The sequence below is a fragment of the Colobus angolensis genome, unplaced genomic scaffold (assembly GCF_000951035.1).
Source record: "Colobus angolensis palliatus isolate OR3802 unplaced genomic scaffold, Cang.pa_1.0 Scaffold7, whole genome shotgun sequence".
Taxonomy (NCBI): domain Eukaryota; kingdom Metazoa; phylum Chordata; class Mammalia; order Primates; family Cercopithecidae; genus Colobus; species Colobus angolensis.
The window spans coordinates 11,399,152-11,417,140 of NW_012120709.1; the positions used below are offsets into that span (position 1 = coordinate 11,399,152).

Below are 17,989 nucleotides of genomic sequence, written 5' to 3' on the forward strand. Positions count from 1 at the left end.
AAAAAGAAAATATTTTAGAAAACTTAATTATTTGAGCAGAGGCAGGGCCTTTGGGCCAGAGGTGACCAAGTGAATGGGAGTCCTTTCAGGAAACTGTCAAACATGGTGAATGAAAGGATTTAAATAATTTTTATCTAAACCTCACTTAGAAAAGTAACTGAATTAAGTTATCAAATAAATACATTTTAAATAATAGCAGTTCTTTAATGTGTGCTTTATTTTATGTCATTCCCAATATTTCAAACATATTAATTTATTAAATCCTTAGAAAAATAATATTTATATTCACATATTAGTGAGCAATTCAAGGAAAGCCCAAGGAGGAACTAGTGGAGTTGTTTTACAAAGTACTAAATATCTGGGTCAGTCAATAAAAGCAAGATTCTTACTCCAAAGCATACATTTAGAAAAATTCAAATACATTCTGTCTTATATGCTTCATGCTTCCAGGTAAAACCCACTTAAATTTAGGGCCCTAAAGTGCCTTGCTTGCTCTTCTACTTTTCAGAACCTTGCTACTACTCTTCTCCTATAAGTATTTGATGTCTGGGCAAATTGGATGAATGAATGACATCAACATGGTGGAATTTTCTACGTAGAGGCAGATTCTAATGTACTACAGCACATACTGTCTTCCATTTAATTCTCTGTTATCACTCAAATTGCCAAAAATATTTTGAAACATAGATGAATTCTCTAATTAGTAATGCATTGAATAGATATGTAAAATTGATCTCTTGGATAAAGGGAATTGTGTGTATAACTTGGAACAAAGCTTGAGTTGGTCTTGAGTTGTTCATCATCACCTCTAGTGGGTGACTGTCACTTTTTGTATTGGTAGCCCCAACAAAGATGTCCTGTGCAGAAACCTGTTACCTGGTGTGGAAGAGCAGAAAGCAATAAAATCCTTCTCTATGTGGGCTTTCTTAATAGCATCATCCTCAAACTCTTCTGTAGTTGGTAAAGATATGTTTCCAGAAACTCCTGCTGAATCTTTTAACCACACCACACCATGGTTCTCTGGAAAGACACGATTTGATTTGTTACTACCTATCAATGGCTGAGAAGATGATGTTTTCCTCCTAGCCTCTGTTCAATGATATTTATTAATGTGTTTGCTCCATCGTTAATTCACATGCAAATACACACATACATTTCAGTTACAATCTTTTCAACAATATTTATCTTTTCTAACCATCAAACAAATTGTAAAAATTTCCAAACGTCAAAGTCTCAAGCTTGAATATAGAACAAATATCTACCAACCAGTCATTCAATTCACAGAAGCTGCAATCTTGAATACTGACAGTACGTGTTATTTGACATTAAAAGACAAACGAAAAGAAACCAAAAATTCCTGGATGCATACAGAGTAAGATAGTATTTGAATGTCTGGTGTTCTCAAAGGCATCAGCACTCACCACCACGGCAGGCCTGGATGATGATCACCTTCGGTTTGTCCTTCAAACTTGGGCAGTTCCTGGTATTCAACATTGTAAAGATTGCATTGAGTTGTAATACATCTGGGACTTGCTCAGAGTATTTCTTCCCACATATGCCTTCCTGAATACCATGAGACATGAACACCAGGAAGGTGCTGTCAGAGGTCTTGTGCTCTGGGCGGTGTGCAAATGCCACCAGCTCTGTAGTCATTTCCTGAAAGAGACCATATTACTGATTTTCAACTATGTAATTAACTATCATGGTACCTTGGAAAGTCAATAAATAAATACTTAAGAAGTTTTTTAAGGGATTCCATGACAAACAATGGGGTGCCAAAAAAATTTTAGTCTTAATTTCAAGAAAGGTGAAGGAAAGTGTTATAGGAAGTCATCCAGAGAGTTATCTTGTAGAGAGACGGTGGCATTACTGAGTCAATAAAACATTTCTCAATTCAGTTATACCAGGCTTGTGCTGAATGACTTTTATGTTACAAGGGACCATGTAGTATCCAGCACTCTCTCAAGGCAAGTTTGTATTTTAGATTATCAAGAGATTACATTTCTTCGTCTTATAACCAAGCTTGCTAATATTATTTAGTTATACGAAGGTCATGACCATTGTTGCTGTTGTATAATAGAACTTACCGAAGCAGTGAGATTTTTTCTCACATCTACTCTGTACCCCAGATTTTGTAGCAGCATTGTCATGCCTGTGATGTCAACCTCAGCTCCAGTTCTTCTAGAAAGAGTGTCAAATTCTTCGTTGCAGATAATGAGAGCAAGACGTGTGCGGCTTGACTTGACCATTATTGGATAAATCTGTAGGAAATGCAGTTTGAATGAACAGCCTTGTTCTCTCCAATTAAATATTTCCATTATGGGTTTATGACAGCTTCCCCTTCCTTAGTCCTATCAGGATACCAAACCCCATGAACCATATATTGAAAAGAAACATAATTGAATGCTGCTTCAGGAGTATGCATGAACATTGCAAATGCCCAGATGGCAGCTGAGCTGCTGACTTCCTTGTTCTTGATAGGTAGGATTTTGAAAGATGCACGAGCTTTGAAGCAAAAACACTGAATTCTAAAACTGCTCCAATTTCTGATTGTTTTTCTTTGAGAAAAATATTTAACAATACCATGTCTCAGCTTCTTGATCTCTAAAATGGGTTATGTTTAAGGTAAAGAATTATGTATTATCATGTGCAAAATGCTTAGAACAATGCCCACTCATAAAAAGCATTCAATAGCTGCCATCGCTGATGTGATTTACGCATGAAGTGGATCCAATTTGGATCTCTTTCTATAAACCTTGGATTCTAGGATATAGAAATCCTTTATGTAAGAGGATCAGAAGTATGATTCTCCAGAACTGCTCAATGAAGTTGACTCTAAGAATAAGCCACTGCATTTCAGAACTGCCTCAAGTGTATCTTTCACCCCACTCTATCCTTGTGTTCTGAGCATGGCACCTCTGCCGGCTTTTCTTTCCATATCCTTTGAGCTTCTTCTTGGGAGCAAAGCTTGACATTCCCTTTTGAGCCTGAAGATGTGGGCATAGCTGGGTTGTCCTGCATTGCCTGAGAAGCTGCAAGAGACAAAGAACATCATGAACAGTGGCATCCCTGTTTGTTCTGCTTTGTGTTTCTTACAGCCTCACCTACGGATGAAGCCAACAGAAGAGGAAATGCACTCTGAGGAGGACAATCCTGAGCTGCATCATTAACATAGCTGAGTGAGTTTGCTCCTAATGGAGCACATTTCAAGCCAGAGATTTCTGGGTATGCATTACAAGTATCTTCTTTCATATTTCAGGATCAGCCTTTCTACAAACATTTTTAGATACTAAGATAGAAAGGGAAAATTTCAAGTCTGTGCCTGATAAAACACTCAGAAAACAATGTGTGAGATAAAATAGTTAGAATATAAACTTTTTTCAAAATATTCAAACCCTAAGATAAAATTTAATGGGAGCAGGTCTTAATGAAATCTACTAAAATATTTTTTAAAATATCTGTTTATATTTTTATTTATTTACTTAATATACATGGTAGTAAGCACAAGGAATATTTTTTAATGAATCTTTATTCTGTCCTTTAGGATCTCTTGCTTCTATGTATACATATGAAATGACATTAATATTGAATATATGAACTAGAACGAAGATAGAATGATAAATGTTAAAATCGAGGTACACACTAGATGGATTCATAGCACTAAACATTCATTGCACAGACACATGAGGAAATGTTTTCACAGAGTTTATGTGAGAAAATCCTTGAGGCTTTTATTTCATCACAGGTTCCACACAACCCGACAATGTGATGTCCTCGTTAAAGAAATTAATGTAACCTTTGTTTTAAAATAGAAACAAGTTTTCTAGATATGTGGAGGATCTTTTAGAAACTATTAAGGCAAAAAATAATATTTAATTCTAAAAACAAATTTGAAAAACGATTATACAATCAGTTAGATAAACAAAGGCAGCATGAAATGCATTGATGTGGAAAAGAACTAATTAGAATAGATATATTGGAGAAAATTATAGAATAATCTTTGTTGGATAAAATGTTGGGTTCCTTCATAAAGAAGTGTGAAAACAATAGAAAAAACTAAATGTAAGTAGTTATAGGTTATTTTTGAGCTATTTTTTCATAGTCAAGAATACAGTATTTATTTATACATTGAATATCCCATGCTGTGAAACGTTTAAGAAAATATTGATGATATCCTACCTTAATAAATTCAGTAGAGTAATATCTGAACTTGATAAATAATTTGCATTCCTAGCCTCTAAATTGCTTTCAAATGTAAGTTTCTTTTATTTTAAGAGTGCACTATGGGAATAGCAGTTCTTTAACAAAATAACAGAAGTAGAAATAGAGAGACAGTTCCAAATTTGACAAAAGCCTGTATAAAACTTGGCCATGGCTTGAATATTAGAGGTGCGTGAGAAGAAAGGGTCCCATATGAGTTTCAAGTTCCTACTTTGAGCAACTGGTGATGGTGGCACCAATAACCAAGTTACACAAAACCGGAAGAGAAGCAGGGTGTGGAAATACAGCATGTTTAGCTCTGGGAAAGTTCAGAATAATGTGTATCTGGGAGATGGGAGTGAATATTTCAGTAGGCTTAAATAATGAAGTTTGGTACTTATTTGGGTAATCAGGATTTGAGGCACAGATTCAGAATTTTTAATATAAACAAGGATAGTGAAGCATTGGGAACAGTTTCTACAAAAGCAGAGTAGATTACAAAAAGCAAATTATATGACCTATCTATGAGAATTTCCAATAGCCCATTTACCCATGGTTCATCCTACAAAATTAATGTCAAGGAAGATGGGGGTCAAAGAATGCTCTTCCTTTAAAAACAGCATTACCTGGAGAGGAAGAAAGTACTCCTTGATAGTATTGCATATTAAGGGAATTTCCAGATGTTTGATCTATGAAAAGATAAAGGATATTGAATTAGTCACTTATCGTCTCTGGAAAACTATTCCCCAATCTGTAAAACACTCCCCAGTAAAAATTTTTCCCATACCACTGACTGACTGACATTAAATAGTGTTCAAGATGTTCTTTAATTTAGAGAGTGGTGGGAGGTAGAAAATGAAAGAGGCATTGATAGAAAAATACATATTTATTACATATAGATGAAAACAGAAACATCTGCAATGTCTACTTAGACAAGCATAACCTTTCCCTAACCCTTAGAACAAAAGGCTTTTGCTTTCAAAGAACATCTCCCTCTGAAGTGGCTTTAGGAAGTGCCACAGAGATGAGTGACTGGGAATTCACCAGAACTCATCCTCACCACGTGGTAGGTCCAAGTGGTCATGAGATTTGGCCAGATCAGTTCCTGAGCCCTGTACTGGGCTTGAGGAGGGTTGCAAGTGGCGGATTCCCAGGCCTCACAGCATGATTCACCCCCTGGTACCAGGCAACCGGGTGATCTTACTCAAAGAAAATACAAGCAGGCAACTGGAGGAATGAGCCCATTAGAAATCTTTACTTTTCTATACGTTCAATATGTTCTCTGAGTGTATCACCATCACTGAAATATATTTTATTCTTTTGGGAGGGTAAAATTTTAGAGAAAAGTTATAAAAAGTATTTGATTATAAACCTTAAAGCTTCATGTGGCTTTACAACTACATAAGTGCCTACGGACCCCTTGCACTCAATAAAAGCAAGTCCACAAGTAAATATTTTGCCTTGCCAGGAACACTGGAACACATAGTGTGAAGCTTTTCAGATGGTTCTCATGAGCTTCAGTAAAGGAACTACCACATACTCAGAACAGGAAATGAACTTTAATCAGAAGAAGGCCACTGAGGATGAAGGAAAAGAATCAAAGGAGAGTCAAAGCACATGCAATAGGGACCCTGCTACAGGAATATGGCCTTGAAGCCAGAGATAAGAAATTTTTCTTCAAATTAACAGGACTAGTAAAGAAACTAAATGTTAGGCATGAAGACAGGCCCTAGGCAAACTTGAGTGTGAGTCACTGACCCTTACCTGCTGAAAGTCCCAGCGTCCCTGCCAGGTACCTGTCTTCTTCACAAATGTATGTGATGCAAATTTGGGATGCCTGTGCCCCTTTGTGAATAACAGAGTCAATCACAGCTCGGGCCTTATCCATAACTGTAGCATTTTCACGTTTTACTTTCTCCATCTCTTCCTGGTTCAGCACCCTTGTTTGTAATAATTCATCCAGTAAGCCGTTTATTGTACCTTCACCCGTGGAACGGATAAACAGCTGTCTCTTCTCCTTCAGGACCTTGTCTGTTTGGAGCACAAGGATTTCTCACTTCATGAAAACAGCCTCATATTCCTCTCATGTAATCAACAGAAAGTGACCTCATTTAAATTTCATCAGTGGAAGGTCCCCCTCCTCACAGTTGGGCAATCCATATTTTTACTGTATCGCTGTCCTACTTGTTTCCCTCAATAGTCTCCATACATGTGCATGGAGTGGCCTGAAGACTGAGTTTACCATTTACATTAGTCCCTGGAAAGTGAAGATCATCCTCTTATGTCCTTTGTTCATTTAACTCTGAATAATAAAGTAATGAAGCAGAAATAGCCCATTTCATGTAGGAACCACTGCTGCTAGTACTCCTCCAGTGCCAATTCTGTACCCTCTGTCAGACTTTCAACATGTAAGAGTTTAATTAAGATTGCAAAATGACAGCAGGCTGCCCCTAAAGCCTCAGTACCTTTCTGGTCTTGCCTTTCCTTTCTAAAGGCTGCAAGAATCTTCTAGTTCCTTCTCTCCTCCCTCTCCTCCCTCTCCCCTCTTTTCCTCACTTCTGCTCAAGTAAACTTCCACAGATACGAATTGTGGTTTCCAGAAGAACCAGCTCTTTCCACAACTCTTTCTTCCCATCAACCTGTTGTTGGAAAAGTAAAAGACTCACCAGCCATGGCTTTTCTCTCCTCCCTTCTTGTGTGGCTGAAACTGAAAGTATGCTTCGTCTTCCTTTTTGGCAGAGCCTATACACGTATTGGGAAACACTCACTGCACATGCATATGCATGTCTTTACTTTTCTTTCCATTAAAGAATCAGAACTGTAGCCTACATCAGGTTGTGTATCCATGGGAAATTTTCTTCACCAGCCCTTGGATAGATCAGGGTAGGAGGGGAATGGGGCTTGGAGAATAAGACAGGATTGAAAAAGTATGTGTACAGTTAAATTCACACAATGAAGAGTTTCTCAATCATTAGAAAGCTTGACAGAGTAAAGTAACACAACCTTTGGAGTATGTGAACCACTGTTCCCCTGAGCCCACCTCACAGCTCTTGGGAAAGTTGTGGGTAGTGTATGTCCCTGTGAAACATTTTTGCTTTAAGGGAAATGGAAACATTTTTCACCAGAATTAAAGCTTTTCTTATTTAAGGTTCTTTTCACATTGCTTTTTTCTTTTCTTTTCTTTTCTTCTTTTTTTTTTCTGATAGAGGGTATCATTCTGTCATGCAGGCCGGAATGTAGTTTCTCAACCTTGGCTCACTGCAGCTTCCACTTCCCAGACTCAGATGATTCTTCCAAATCAGCCTCCAGAGTAGCTGCAATTACTGGCACATGCCACCATGGCCAGCTAATATTTGTATCTCTTGTAGAGACAGGGTCTCCCTGTGTTTCCTAAGCTAGTCTTCAGCTACTGGGCTCAAGTGCTGTGCCCACCTTGGTCTCCCAAAGAGCTAGGATTACAGGCATGAGCCATCCACCCATCCTGGAGGGTTTATTTTTGAGGGAAATAGCATCATAGAGGCCCAGGGCATAGGTTCTGGACTCAGAATGTTGAACTTAGCATTTTAAACTTCCCTTCCTTGGCAAGATATTGAACTTCCCTATGCATTTGTTCCTCTGTCTGCGAAATAATTTTACTAATGTATGTACCTACACACTTTTGAGCATTAAGTGAGAGAAAATGTGGGAAATGCATGGAACATAGCCTGGCAAATGGTAAGCAAATAATGAGTGATATTACTATAATTAATACAAATGTTTAAGGTTAGAAAAATAATCAAGGATGATTATGTGCAAATTATCTAGCTAAGTTTACATTTTGTTAGAGTTCTCAAGCAGTGCATCTAGTCATTCGTTTAGCAAACATATATGGATGACATTGCTCTAGGTGCCAGAGGTTCAGTCAAAACAGATCATGGTCCTTTCCCCTTCGGTCTCACATTCAAGAGGGGAAGACAAACATGAAGGCCTGTGATATGGTTTGTCTCTGTTTCCCTACCCAAATCTCACCTTGAATTGTAATCATCCTCATGTGTTATGGGAGGTATCTGGTGGGATGTAGTTGAATCATGGGTGCTATTTTTTTCCATGCTGTTCTCCTGAAAATTAATGTCTCATGAGTTCTGATGGTTTTATAAAGGGAATTCCCCTGCTTACACCCTCTTGCCTGCATCCATGCAGGACGTGTCCTTGCTCCTCTTTTGCCTTTTGTCATGGTTCTGAGGCCTCCCCAGCCATGTGGAACTGTGAGTCTATTAAACCTCTTTTTTGTTCTATATAATTACCCAGCCTTGAATATGTCTTTATTAGTAGTGTGAGAAATGACTAATGTAGTAAATTTATACCGAGTAATGGAGTGCTGCTGTAAAGATCTCCGAAAATGTGGAAGCAATGTTGGAACTGAGTAAAATGCAGAGGTTGGAACAGTTTTTAGGGCTCAGAAAAAGATATGAAAATGTAAGAAAGTCTGGAACTTTCTAGAGACTTGTTGAATGGCTCTGACCAAATGCTGCTGATGTCGGATGAAGATAGGAACTTGTTGGGAACTGGAATAAAAGTGACACTTGCTGTGTTTTAGTGAAGAGATGGTGGCATCTTGCCCCTGCCCTAGAGATCTGTGGAACTTTGAACTTGAGAGAGATGATTTAAGGCATCTGGTGAACAAATTTCTAAGCAGCAAAGCATTCAAGAGGTGACTTGGGTGCTGTTAAAAGCATTCAGTTTTATGTATTTGCAAAGATATGGTTTGGAATTGGAACTTATGTTTAAAAGGGAAGCAAAGCATAGAAGTTTGAAACATTTGCAGCCAGATGATCTGATAGGAAAGCAAAACCCATTTTCCGAGGAGAAATTCAAACCAGCTGCAGAAATTTGCAGAAGTAATGAGGAGCCAAGTGTTAATCTCCAAGACATTTATCTCCAAGACAATGGAGAACATGTCTCCAGAGTATGTCAGAGAACTTCCAGGCAGCCCGTGCTATCACAGGACTGGAGACCTAAGAGGAAAAAAATGTTTTCATGGGGCAAGCCCAGGGCCCTTCTGCTGTATGCAGGCTAAAGACTTAGTGCCCTTCTTCCTGGGCCACTGCAGCCATGGCTAAAAGGGGTCAAGAAATAGCTTGGTCTGTGACTTCAAAGGGTGCAAGCCCCAAGCCTTGGAGCTTCCATGAGATGTGGAGCCTGTGGGGGCACAGAAGTGAAGAATTGAGGTTTGGGAACCTCTGCCTAGATTTCAGAGGATATATGGAAATGCCTGGATGTCCAGGCCAAAGTTTTCTGCAGGGGTGGGACCCTCATGAAGAACTTCAAGTAGGGCAATACAGAAGGGAAATGTGGGGTGTGAGTTCCCACACAGAGTCCTCACTGGGGCACTGCCTAGTGGAGCTGTGAGAAAAGGGCCACCATTCTCCAGATCCCAAAATGGTAGATCCACCAACAGTTTGCGCCATACACCTGGAATAGTCACAGGCACTCAATGCCAGCCCATAAAAGCAGCTAGGAGGGATGCTGTACACTGCAAAGCCACAATGGTGGAGCTGCTCAAGGCCATGGGACCGCAACTCTTGCATCAGCATGACCAGGATATGAGACATGGAGTCAAAGATCATTTTGAAGCTTTAAGGTTTGGCTGACTTACTAGATATTAGACTTGCATGGGGACTGTAGTCCCTTCCTTTGGTCAATTTCTCCCATTTGGAATGTATGTATTTACTCAACACCTGTATCCCCATTGTATCTAGGAAGAAACTAACTTGCTTTTGATTTTACAGGCTCATAGGTGGAAGGGACTTGCCTTGTCTTAGAAGAGACTTTGGACTTGGACTTTTGGGTTAATGCTGGAATAAGTGAAGACTTTGAGGAACAGTTGGAAGGCAGGATTGGTTTTGAAATGTGAGCACATGAGATTTAGGAGAGGCCAGGGGCAGAATGACAGAGTTTGGCTCTGTGTCCCCACCAAAACCTCACCTTAAATTGTAATAATCCCCAGGTGTCATGGGAGGCACCTGGTGGGAGGTAATTGAATCACAGAGGTGGGTTTTTCCCATGTTGTTCTCATGATAGTGAAAAAGTCTCATGAGATCTGATGGCTTTATAAAGGGGAGTTCCCCTGCACATGCCTTTTTGTCTGCTGCCATGGAAGATATGTCCTTGCTCCTCCTTTGCCTTCCACCATGATTGTGAGGCCTCCCAAGACATGTGGAACTATGAGTCCATTAAACCTCTTTTTTTCTTTATAAAGTATGCAGTCTTGGGTATGTCTTTATTAGCAGCATGAGAACAGACTAATACACCTGGTATGTAATCTGTAACTGGAATATTCAGAATGTTCAAATGTAGCAAGTGATGAGAACAATAAAAAAATCACTGGCAAAGTAGGAGACAAAATACTGCAGGACTCATGAACTGTAGACAGAGAAGCCAGGGAAGGCGAGAATGCATCTCTGTCTTTGCAATCACATGTTCAATTGCTTATCCCAGAAACAAACTCAATGTGGACAATTTATTTTATAAATCTATTTTATGAAAGGTGGGCTAATAGCAAAATGCACACAGTCTGTTATGTTTATCAAATTCTTTACCGAAATTCTCTTGAGTTGTTACCTCAATATTTTTGGAGATTAAAGATCCAGAGTTAGAAAAACATCCACCTTTTGACATGTGGGCTACCAGTTTTATTTCCTGTGCTCTAGGTGAAGAGTTAAATGTGTTTGGGTTTGACTAGAACTCACTGTGTAGGAGGACATCACCCCACTGGAGTGCAATGGTGCCATCTCCGCCTCCCAGATTCATGTGATTCTCCTGCCTCAGCCTCCCGAGTAACTGGGATTACAGGCACACACCACCACACCTGTCTAATTTTTTGCATTTTTACTAGAGACAGGGTTTCACTATGTTCACCAAACTGGTCTTGAACTCCTGACCACGTAATCTGCCCACCTCAGGCTCCCAAAGTGCTGGGATTATAGGTGTGACCCACTATGCCCAACCTCTCATGGTGTTTTATCTTTACTTTGCTAATGACTTAATCAGATGGCAGCACAAACTTGTGCTCCTTGCCACTGGGATGATTTGTAGCATGGAAGAAAGTAGAAATTGCCTGTGTATTACTTATCTTCCAATCATTTACTTTTAAATGATTCATTTTTTTTCTCTATTAACTAAAGTATTTCACATGAGGGTTTCTCCCCCAGCCAGAGCCATGAACCACTGAGTTGAAGCATGTCAAAGATTGACATCCCAGAAACAGAAGCCATGACTAGACCATGTATCTGGGAATGTAGAGCCATGAGCCTTGAGTCTCGTATCCTGGAAAGCTAAACATTGAGCCACTGGATCCCAAGGCCCCACTGTTTCCTCAAAAATGAAGATGTCAAAAACTGGAAACAAACCAATATCCAATTCAGGAGCATAAAATAACAATTTGTGCTATGCACATGCACTGAAATGCTATTCAGTCATAAAAGGGAAAAATTACTAATATATGCAATAACATGGATGAAAAAAATGTTTCAATTATGAGTGCAAGAAGCCATAGAGGAAGGAACACATACCCTGTGATTCCAATTATGTAAAGTTCTAGATTAGCAAAAACTAACGTATAGTGATAGAAATTCAGTCACTCCTTATCTAAGGAGGAAGTGGAAGGAGATTGAGAACAACGGGCATGACAAAACTTTCTGGGGTGACGAAATCGGTTTGCCTGTTCATTGGGATGTTATTATACTAGAATATTCATGTGTCTTTAACAAAGAAATTGTATTCTTAAAGGGGGTACATTTTCTTTGACGTAAATTATGCAAAAATAACATTAAAAATTTGAAGCAAAAATGGTCAGTGGTTGTAATAATAGATTTTTTTTTCTTGATTTCTGGCTGGACACACTCCACAAATCTGTAAAAATTTTGGTAAGAGGAAATGGTTTTTATAGTGCCTGAGTTGTAATTACCAACCACCCAAGTTGGATGGGGAATTGTATACAGAGTGGATATCATTTAGAGGAACCAAATTGTTGACTTAAATATGTACTTGAAAATATAATTACAAAGGTAAAATCATCTCAAAATAAATGAATGTAGCAATTTTATTATAAGTAGTATTTTAAATGTGCATAATGTTATAAAATCTTGTCAGTGTGAAGTCTGTGCAACAATATCATTTTAAAGACAGAGTAGGTACTATGCAAATCTCTGACATAGAAGACAGAAAATTCCTGTGCTTGGGTTTTGGCTATTCCATTTCCAAGCCTTAGAAGTTCATGGACCCTTTCAGTTTATCCAACTCTTCTTAGTTATGTTTTTGGACTATCAGCACATTTTGTGTAATATCACTTATAGCACTAATCAACTATTACATGTTATTCTATTTTTTCTCTGTCTAAAAGCCTCTCCCTTTCTGCCCAGCTTTTCAGTGTGGACTTTGGCATCTAATTGCCCTAGGGCCAACTTCTATTTATGAGGTGTAGATCTTAGACAAGTTATTTAACATCTCCCATCCTCTGTGATCTCGTATGTAGGAGGGGCCTCATAATCATTCTTACCTTCTAAGATGCAATGCCAGGTGTAGAGAGCACGCCATTATACCGCTCATATATAGTAGTCATAAGCTATAGCCCAGAAGCAAGGTGACGTTAAAATGCACTTTTTGGTAAAGTGCTTCTAAATTTTCTTATGTTTCATTTTAATATGTTAAATAAACAGTAATTTCATTTTATGAATAGGAACAAAGAGAAAAAACTGACTCCAATTCTTGGTAAGCACAAGTTGGAGAATTGGATGAGAAGCCAGAGTCCACTTCAATACTTGTTCAATGTGATGTACTTCTTTCCAGCTGGGCACTACACTGGAAAATCTGGATTATATAAGCAGACAAAATGGCTTGTTTGTGTCATTGGGAAATAAATGACATTTGTGTCAGTGGGAAATAAATTCCAAGAGACAGACTGGGTGAAGACTACGATAATTTATGAGTTCCAGTTTGCAGCTCTTTACATAAACCTGGGATTCTAGGATATAGACATCCTTTATGCAAGGGGAGCAGAAGTATGATTCTCCAGAACTGCTCAATAAAATTGCTTCTAAGAAAAAGCCACTGAATTTCAGAACTGCCTGAAGTATATCTTTCACTCCACTTTATTATTATATTCTGAACATGGCACCTCTGTGACTTTTGTTTCCATGTCCTTTGAGGTTCTTCTAGAAAGCAAAGCTTGATGCTGCCTTCTGGGCTTGAAGATGTGGACATAGCTGGGTTGTCCTGCACTGCCTGAGGAGCTGCAAGAGACAAGGAACATCATGAACAGTGGCATCCCTCTTTGTTCTTATAGTCTCACCTATGGATGAAGCTACAAAAGAGGAAATACATTCCTAGAGGACAATCCTAGTCTAATCTTTAACACAGTTGAGTGTGTTTGCTGCTAATGGAGCACATTTCAAGCCAGAGATTTCTAGGTATGCATTACAGGGAGTATCTACTTTCATATTTGAGGATAATTATTTCTACAAGCATTTTAGATAAAATCAGAGAGAGAAGGCTTTTCAAGGCCATGCATGATAAAGCACTCAGGAAACAGTCAATCCATAATATAAAACTGTTAAAATATGATTTGTTTTCAAAAGATTCAAACCCTAGGATAAAATTTAATGGAAGCAAGTCTTAATTAACATTAATTAATTTTTAAAAGATGTGCTTATCCTTTTATTTATTTACCTAATAGACATAGTGGTAAACACAGGGAACATTTTTTTAATGATCCTTTTTCCCATCCTTCAGCATCTCCTCCTACAATGTATATGTATGGGAGGACAAGAATATTGAATACATAAACTAGAACAAATATAAAATAGAATGATGAATGCTAAAATCATGTTGTGCTCTAGATGGATTCATAGCACTAAACATTGCTTGCACAAATGTATGAGGAAATGTTTTCACAGAGTTTATGTGAGAAAATCTTTGAGGCTTTTACTTCATCACAAGACCAACACAATCTGACAATGTGATGCACTTGTTAAAGAAATTAATGTGATCTTCATTTCAAGATAGAATTGAGTGTTCTAAATATCCAGAGGATCTTTTAGAAACTATTAAGGCAAAATAATAATATTTAATTCTGCAAATAAATTTGAAAAACTGCTATGCAATCGGATAAACAAAGGCAGCATGACGTGTGTGGACATGGAGAAGAACTAATTATAATGATTATGTTGGAGAAAACTATAAAATAATAATTTAGTAGAAGAAATGTTTGATTTCTTTGTAAAGACTTGTGAAAGCAATAGAAAAAAACTGAAAAAAATGCGTTTGAGTTATTTTTGAGAATGCAGTATTTGGTTATATAGTGAGTGTCCCATGCTGTGAAACATTTAGGAAAACATTCATCAGGTAATCATCCTTAATAAATTCAGTAGAGTAATATTTGAACTTGATAAAAATGTGCATTTCTAGCCTCTAAATTGCTTTCAAATGTAAGTTTCTTTTATTTTAAGGGGGACACTTAAGGAATAAGAGTTCTTTAATAAAATAATAGAAGTAAGAATGGAGAGACATTTCCAAATTTGAGAGAAGAATGCGTAAAACTTGGCCATGGCTTGAATATTGGAGGTGTACGAGAGGAAAGGGACCAAGATGAGTTTCAGTTTCCTAGTTTGAACAACTGGTGATGGTGGCATCAAAAACCAAGTTACACAAAACTGGAAGAGAAGCAAGGTGGGGAAGAATGGCATGTTCAGCTCTGAAATTGTTTAGATAAAGGTGTCTTTGGGAGATGTGGGGGAATATTTCAGTAGGCTTCAATAATGTAGTTTGGTACTTATTTGGGTAATCAGAATTTGAGATACAAATTCAGAATGTTAGTATAAATATGAGTAGTAAAGCTTTGGAAACAGCTTCTGCAAAAACAGAATGGATTAAAAAAGAAAATTATATGATAAATCTGTGGGAATTCTCCATAGCCCCTTCAAGCACGGCTCATTCTACTAAATTAATGTTATGGAAGCTGGGGTTCAAGAACGCTCTTCATTTAAAAACAACATTACCTGGGAAGAAAGAAAGTACTCCTTGGGAGTCTTGTGTACTAAGCTAATTTCCAGGTATCGGACCTATAAAAAGATGAAGAACATTGAAACAGCCACTTATCATCTCTGGAAAAGTTTACAGCAATGCGTAAGCCACTCCTCACTACAAATTCCTCGCACAACCCTGACTAAATGACAGTAAATGATGTTCAAGGGCACCAAAGCTCCGATCCTCACCATGTTGTAGGTCGAAGGGATTATAAGAATGGACAAGCTCATTTCCTGAGCACTGTATCAGGCCTCAGGAGGGCTGCAGGTGGTGGAAGTCCAGGCCTCCCAGTGTGATCTGCAGCCTGGTAACAGGCAAGTGGGTGATCTCACTCAAAAGAAAATGCAAGGGGGCAACGGGAGGAAAAGGTCCTGTTGAAATCTTCACTTTTCTGTAATCATTGATTGTATTCCCTGAACGTATCATCATCACTTAAATATACTTTATTCTTCTCAGAGGGCAAAATTTTGAAAAGAATTTATAAAAAGTACTTGAATACAGACCCTAAAGCTCACGTCAAACAACTACGTAAGTGCCTAGGGACACGCTGGACACAAAAAAATCAATCAATAAATAAATATTGTGCCTTGCCAGGAACACTGGAACATATAGTATGAAGCTTTTTAGATAGTTCTCATGACCTTTAGGAAATTAGCTACCACGTACTTAGAACAGAAAATGAACTTTAATCAGAAGAGGGCCACTGAGGCTGAAGGAAAAGAATCAAAGGAGAGTCAAGGGACATGCAATAGGCCCCCTGCTACAGAAATATGACCGAAAGGCAGAGATAAGAAGATATCCTGCAGATTAATATGACTAGTAAAGAAATCAAATGTTAGGCATGAAGACAGGCCCTAGGTGAACTTAAGTGTGAGTCACCCTTACCTGCTAAAAGTCCCAGTGTCCCTGCCAGGTACCTGTCTTCTTCACAAATGTATGTAATGAAAATTTGGGATGCCTGTGCCCCTTTGCGAATAACAGAGTCAATCACAGCTCGGGCCTTATCCATAACTGTAGGATTTTCACGTTTTATTTTCTCCATCTCTTCCTGGTTCAGCACCCTTGTTTGTAATAATTCATCCAGTAAACCATTTATTGTACCTTCACCCGTGGAATGGATAAACAGCTGTCTCTTCTCCTTCAGGACCTTGTCTGTTTGGAGCACAAGGATTTCTCACTTCATGAAAACAGCCTCATATTCCTCTCATGTAATCAACAGAAAGTGACCTCATTTAGATTTCATCAGTGAAATGTCCCCCTCCTCAAAGTTGGGTAATCCATCTTCTTACAGAATCGCTGTCCTACTTGTTTCCCTCAATAGTCTCCATACATGTGCATGGAGTGGCCTGAAGACTGAGTTTACCAATTCCACATTAGTCCCTGGAAAGTGAAGATCATCCTCTTATGTCCCTTGTTTATTTAACTTTGAATAATAAAGTAATGAAGCAGAAATAGCCCATTTCATTTAGGAACCACTGCTGCTAGTACTCCTCCTGTGCCAATTCTGTACCCTCTGTCAGACTTTCAACATGTAAGTAAGAGTTTAATTTAGATTGTAAAATGACAGCAGGCTGCCCCTAAAGCCTCAGTTCCTTTCTGAGCTTGCCTTTCCTTTCTAAAGGCTGCAAGAATCTTCTAGTTCCTTCTCTCCTCCCTCTCCTCTCTCTCCCCTCTTTTCCTCACTTCTGCTCACCTAAACTTCCACAGATACTAACTATGGCTTCCAGAAGAGCCAGCACCTTCCAAAACTCTTTCTTCCCAGCGACCTGTTCTTGGAACAGTAAAAGACTCACCGGCCATGGCTCTTCTCTCCTGCCCTTCTTGTGTGGGCTGAAACTGAAAGTATGCTTCGCCTTCCTTTTTGGCAGGGTGTGTGCACATACTGGAAAACACCCACTGCACATGCATATGCATATCTTTATTTTTCTTCCCAGAGAAAGAATCAGAATTGTAGCCTGCATCAGAGAGTGTATCAATGGGAATTTTTTTTCACCAGCCCTTGGATAGATCAGGGTAGGAGGAGAATGGGGCTTAGAGATTAAGACAGGATTGAGAAAGTATGTGTACAGTTAACTTCACACAGTGAAGAGTTTCCCGTTCATTCAAAAACTTGACAGAAAAAAATTAACACAACCTTTGCAGAATGTGAACCACTGTTCCCTTGACCGCACCTCACAGCTTTGGGGAAAGCTTGTAGGAAATATATGTCCCTGTGAAGCAATTTTGCTTTAAGAAATGTAAACATTTTTCACCAAAATTAAAGTCTTTCTTATTTACTGTTCTTCCTTTCCTGATGGCTTTTTGTTTTGTTTTGTTTTCTCATACATGGTGTCACTCTGTTGTGACACCATGTGCAGTGGCATGCCCATGGCTCACTGCAGCCTTTACCTCCCTAGGCTGCGATGATTCTCCCACTTCAGTTTCCTGAGTAGTTAAAAACTACAGGCAAGCACCATCAGGGCTGGTTAATTTTTGTATTTTTTGTTGAGATGGACTCTCCCAATGTTTCCTTGACTGATTTTGAATTCCAGCACTCAAGCGATCCACCCATCTTGGCCTTCCAAAGAGCAGGGATTACAGACATGAGCCATGAGCCACTCACTCATCTTGGATGGCTTTCTTTTGAAGGACATTGCATCATAGAGGCCTAAAGCATAGACTCTGAACTCAGAATGTTGAAACTAACATGTTAAACTCACCTTCCTGGGCAAGATATTGAAATTCTTTA

General features: G+C 38.7%; 2 protein-coding genes across 2 annotated transcripts in view; both read right to left on the reverse strand.

Moving 5' to 3' along the window:
* The window catches only part of CASP5 (caspase 5, apoptosis-related cysteine peptidase), a 40,230-nt gene extending 33,220 nt beyond the window's left edge, over nucleotides 1-7,010 (reverse strand). The window contains exons 1-7 of the mRNA XM_011926645.1: nucleotides 6,867-7,010; nucleotides 5,965-6,231; nucleotides 4,827-4,889; nucleotides 2,917-3,032; nucleotides 2,088-2,261; nucleotides 1,422-1,656; nucleotides 877-1,020 (exon numbers count right to left, since the gene is read on the reverse strand). Of these exons, the coding sequence (XP_011782035.1) occupies nucleotides 877-1,020; nucleotides 1,422-1,656; nucleotides 2,088-2,261; nucleotides 2,917-3,032; nucleotides 4,827-4,889; nucleotides 5,965-6,231; nucleotides 6,867-6,873 (1,006 nt within the window). The 5' untranslated portion in view covers nucleotides 6,874-7,010. The remainder of the gene's footprint in view (nucleotides 1-876; nucleotides 1,021-1,421; nucleotides 1,657-2,087; nucleotides 2,262-2,916; nucleotides 3,033-4,826; nucleotides 4,890-5,964; nucleotides 6,232-6,866) is intronic.
* Nucleotides 7,011-13,314: 6,304 nt separating this feature from the next.
* On the reverse strand, nucleotides 13,315-17,134 carry CARD16 (caspase recruitment domain family, member 16). Its single transcript, XM_011926644.1, has 4 exons — nucleotides 17,055-17,134; nucleotides 16,147-16,413; nucleotides 15,234-15,296; nucleotides 13,315-13,469 (listed from the first exon to the last, which is right to left on the reverse strand). The coding sequence occupies exons 1-3, from the start codon at nucleotides 17,059-17,061 to the stop codon at nucleotides 15,277-15,279; spliced, it is 294 nt and encodes a 97-aa protein (XP_011782034.1). The 5' UTR covers nucleotides 17,062-17,134; the 3' UTR covers nucleotides 13,315-13,469; nucleotides 15,234-15,276.
* Between the last annotated feature and the right edge of the window lie 855 nt (nucleotides 17,135-17,989).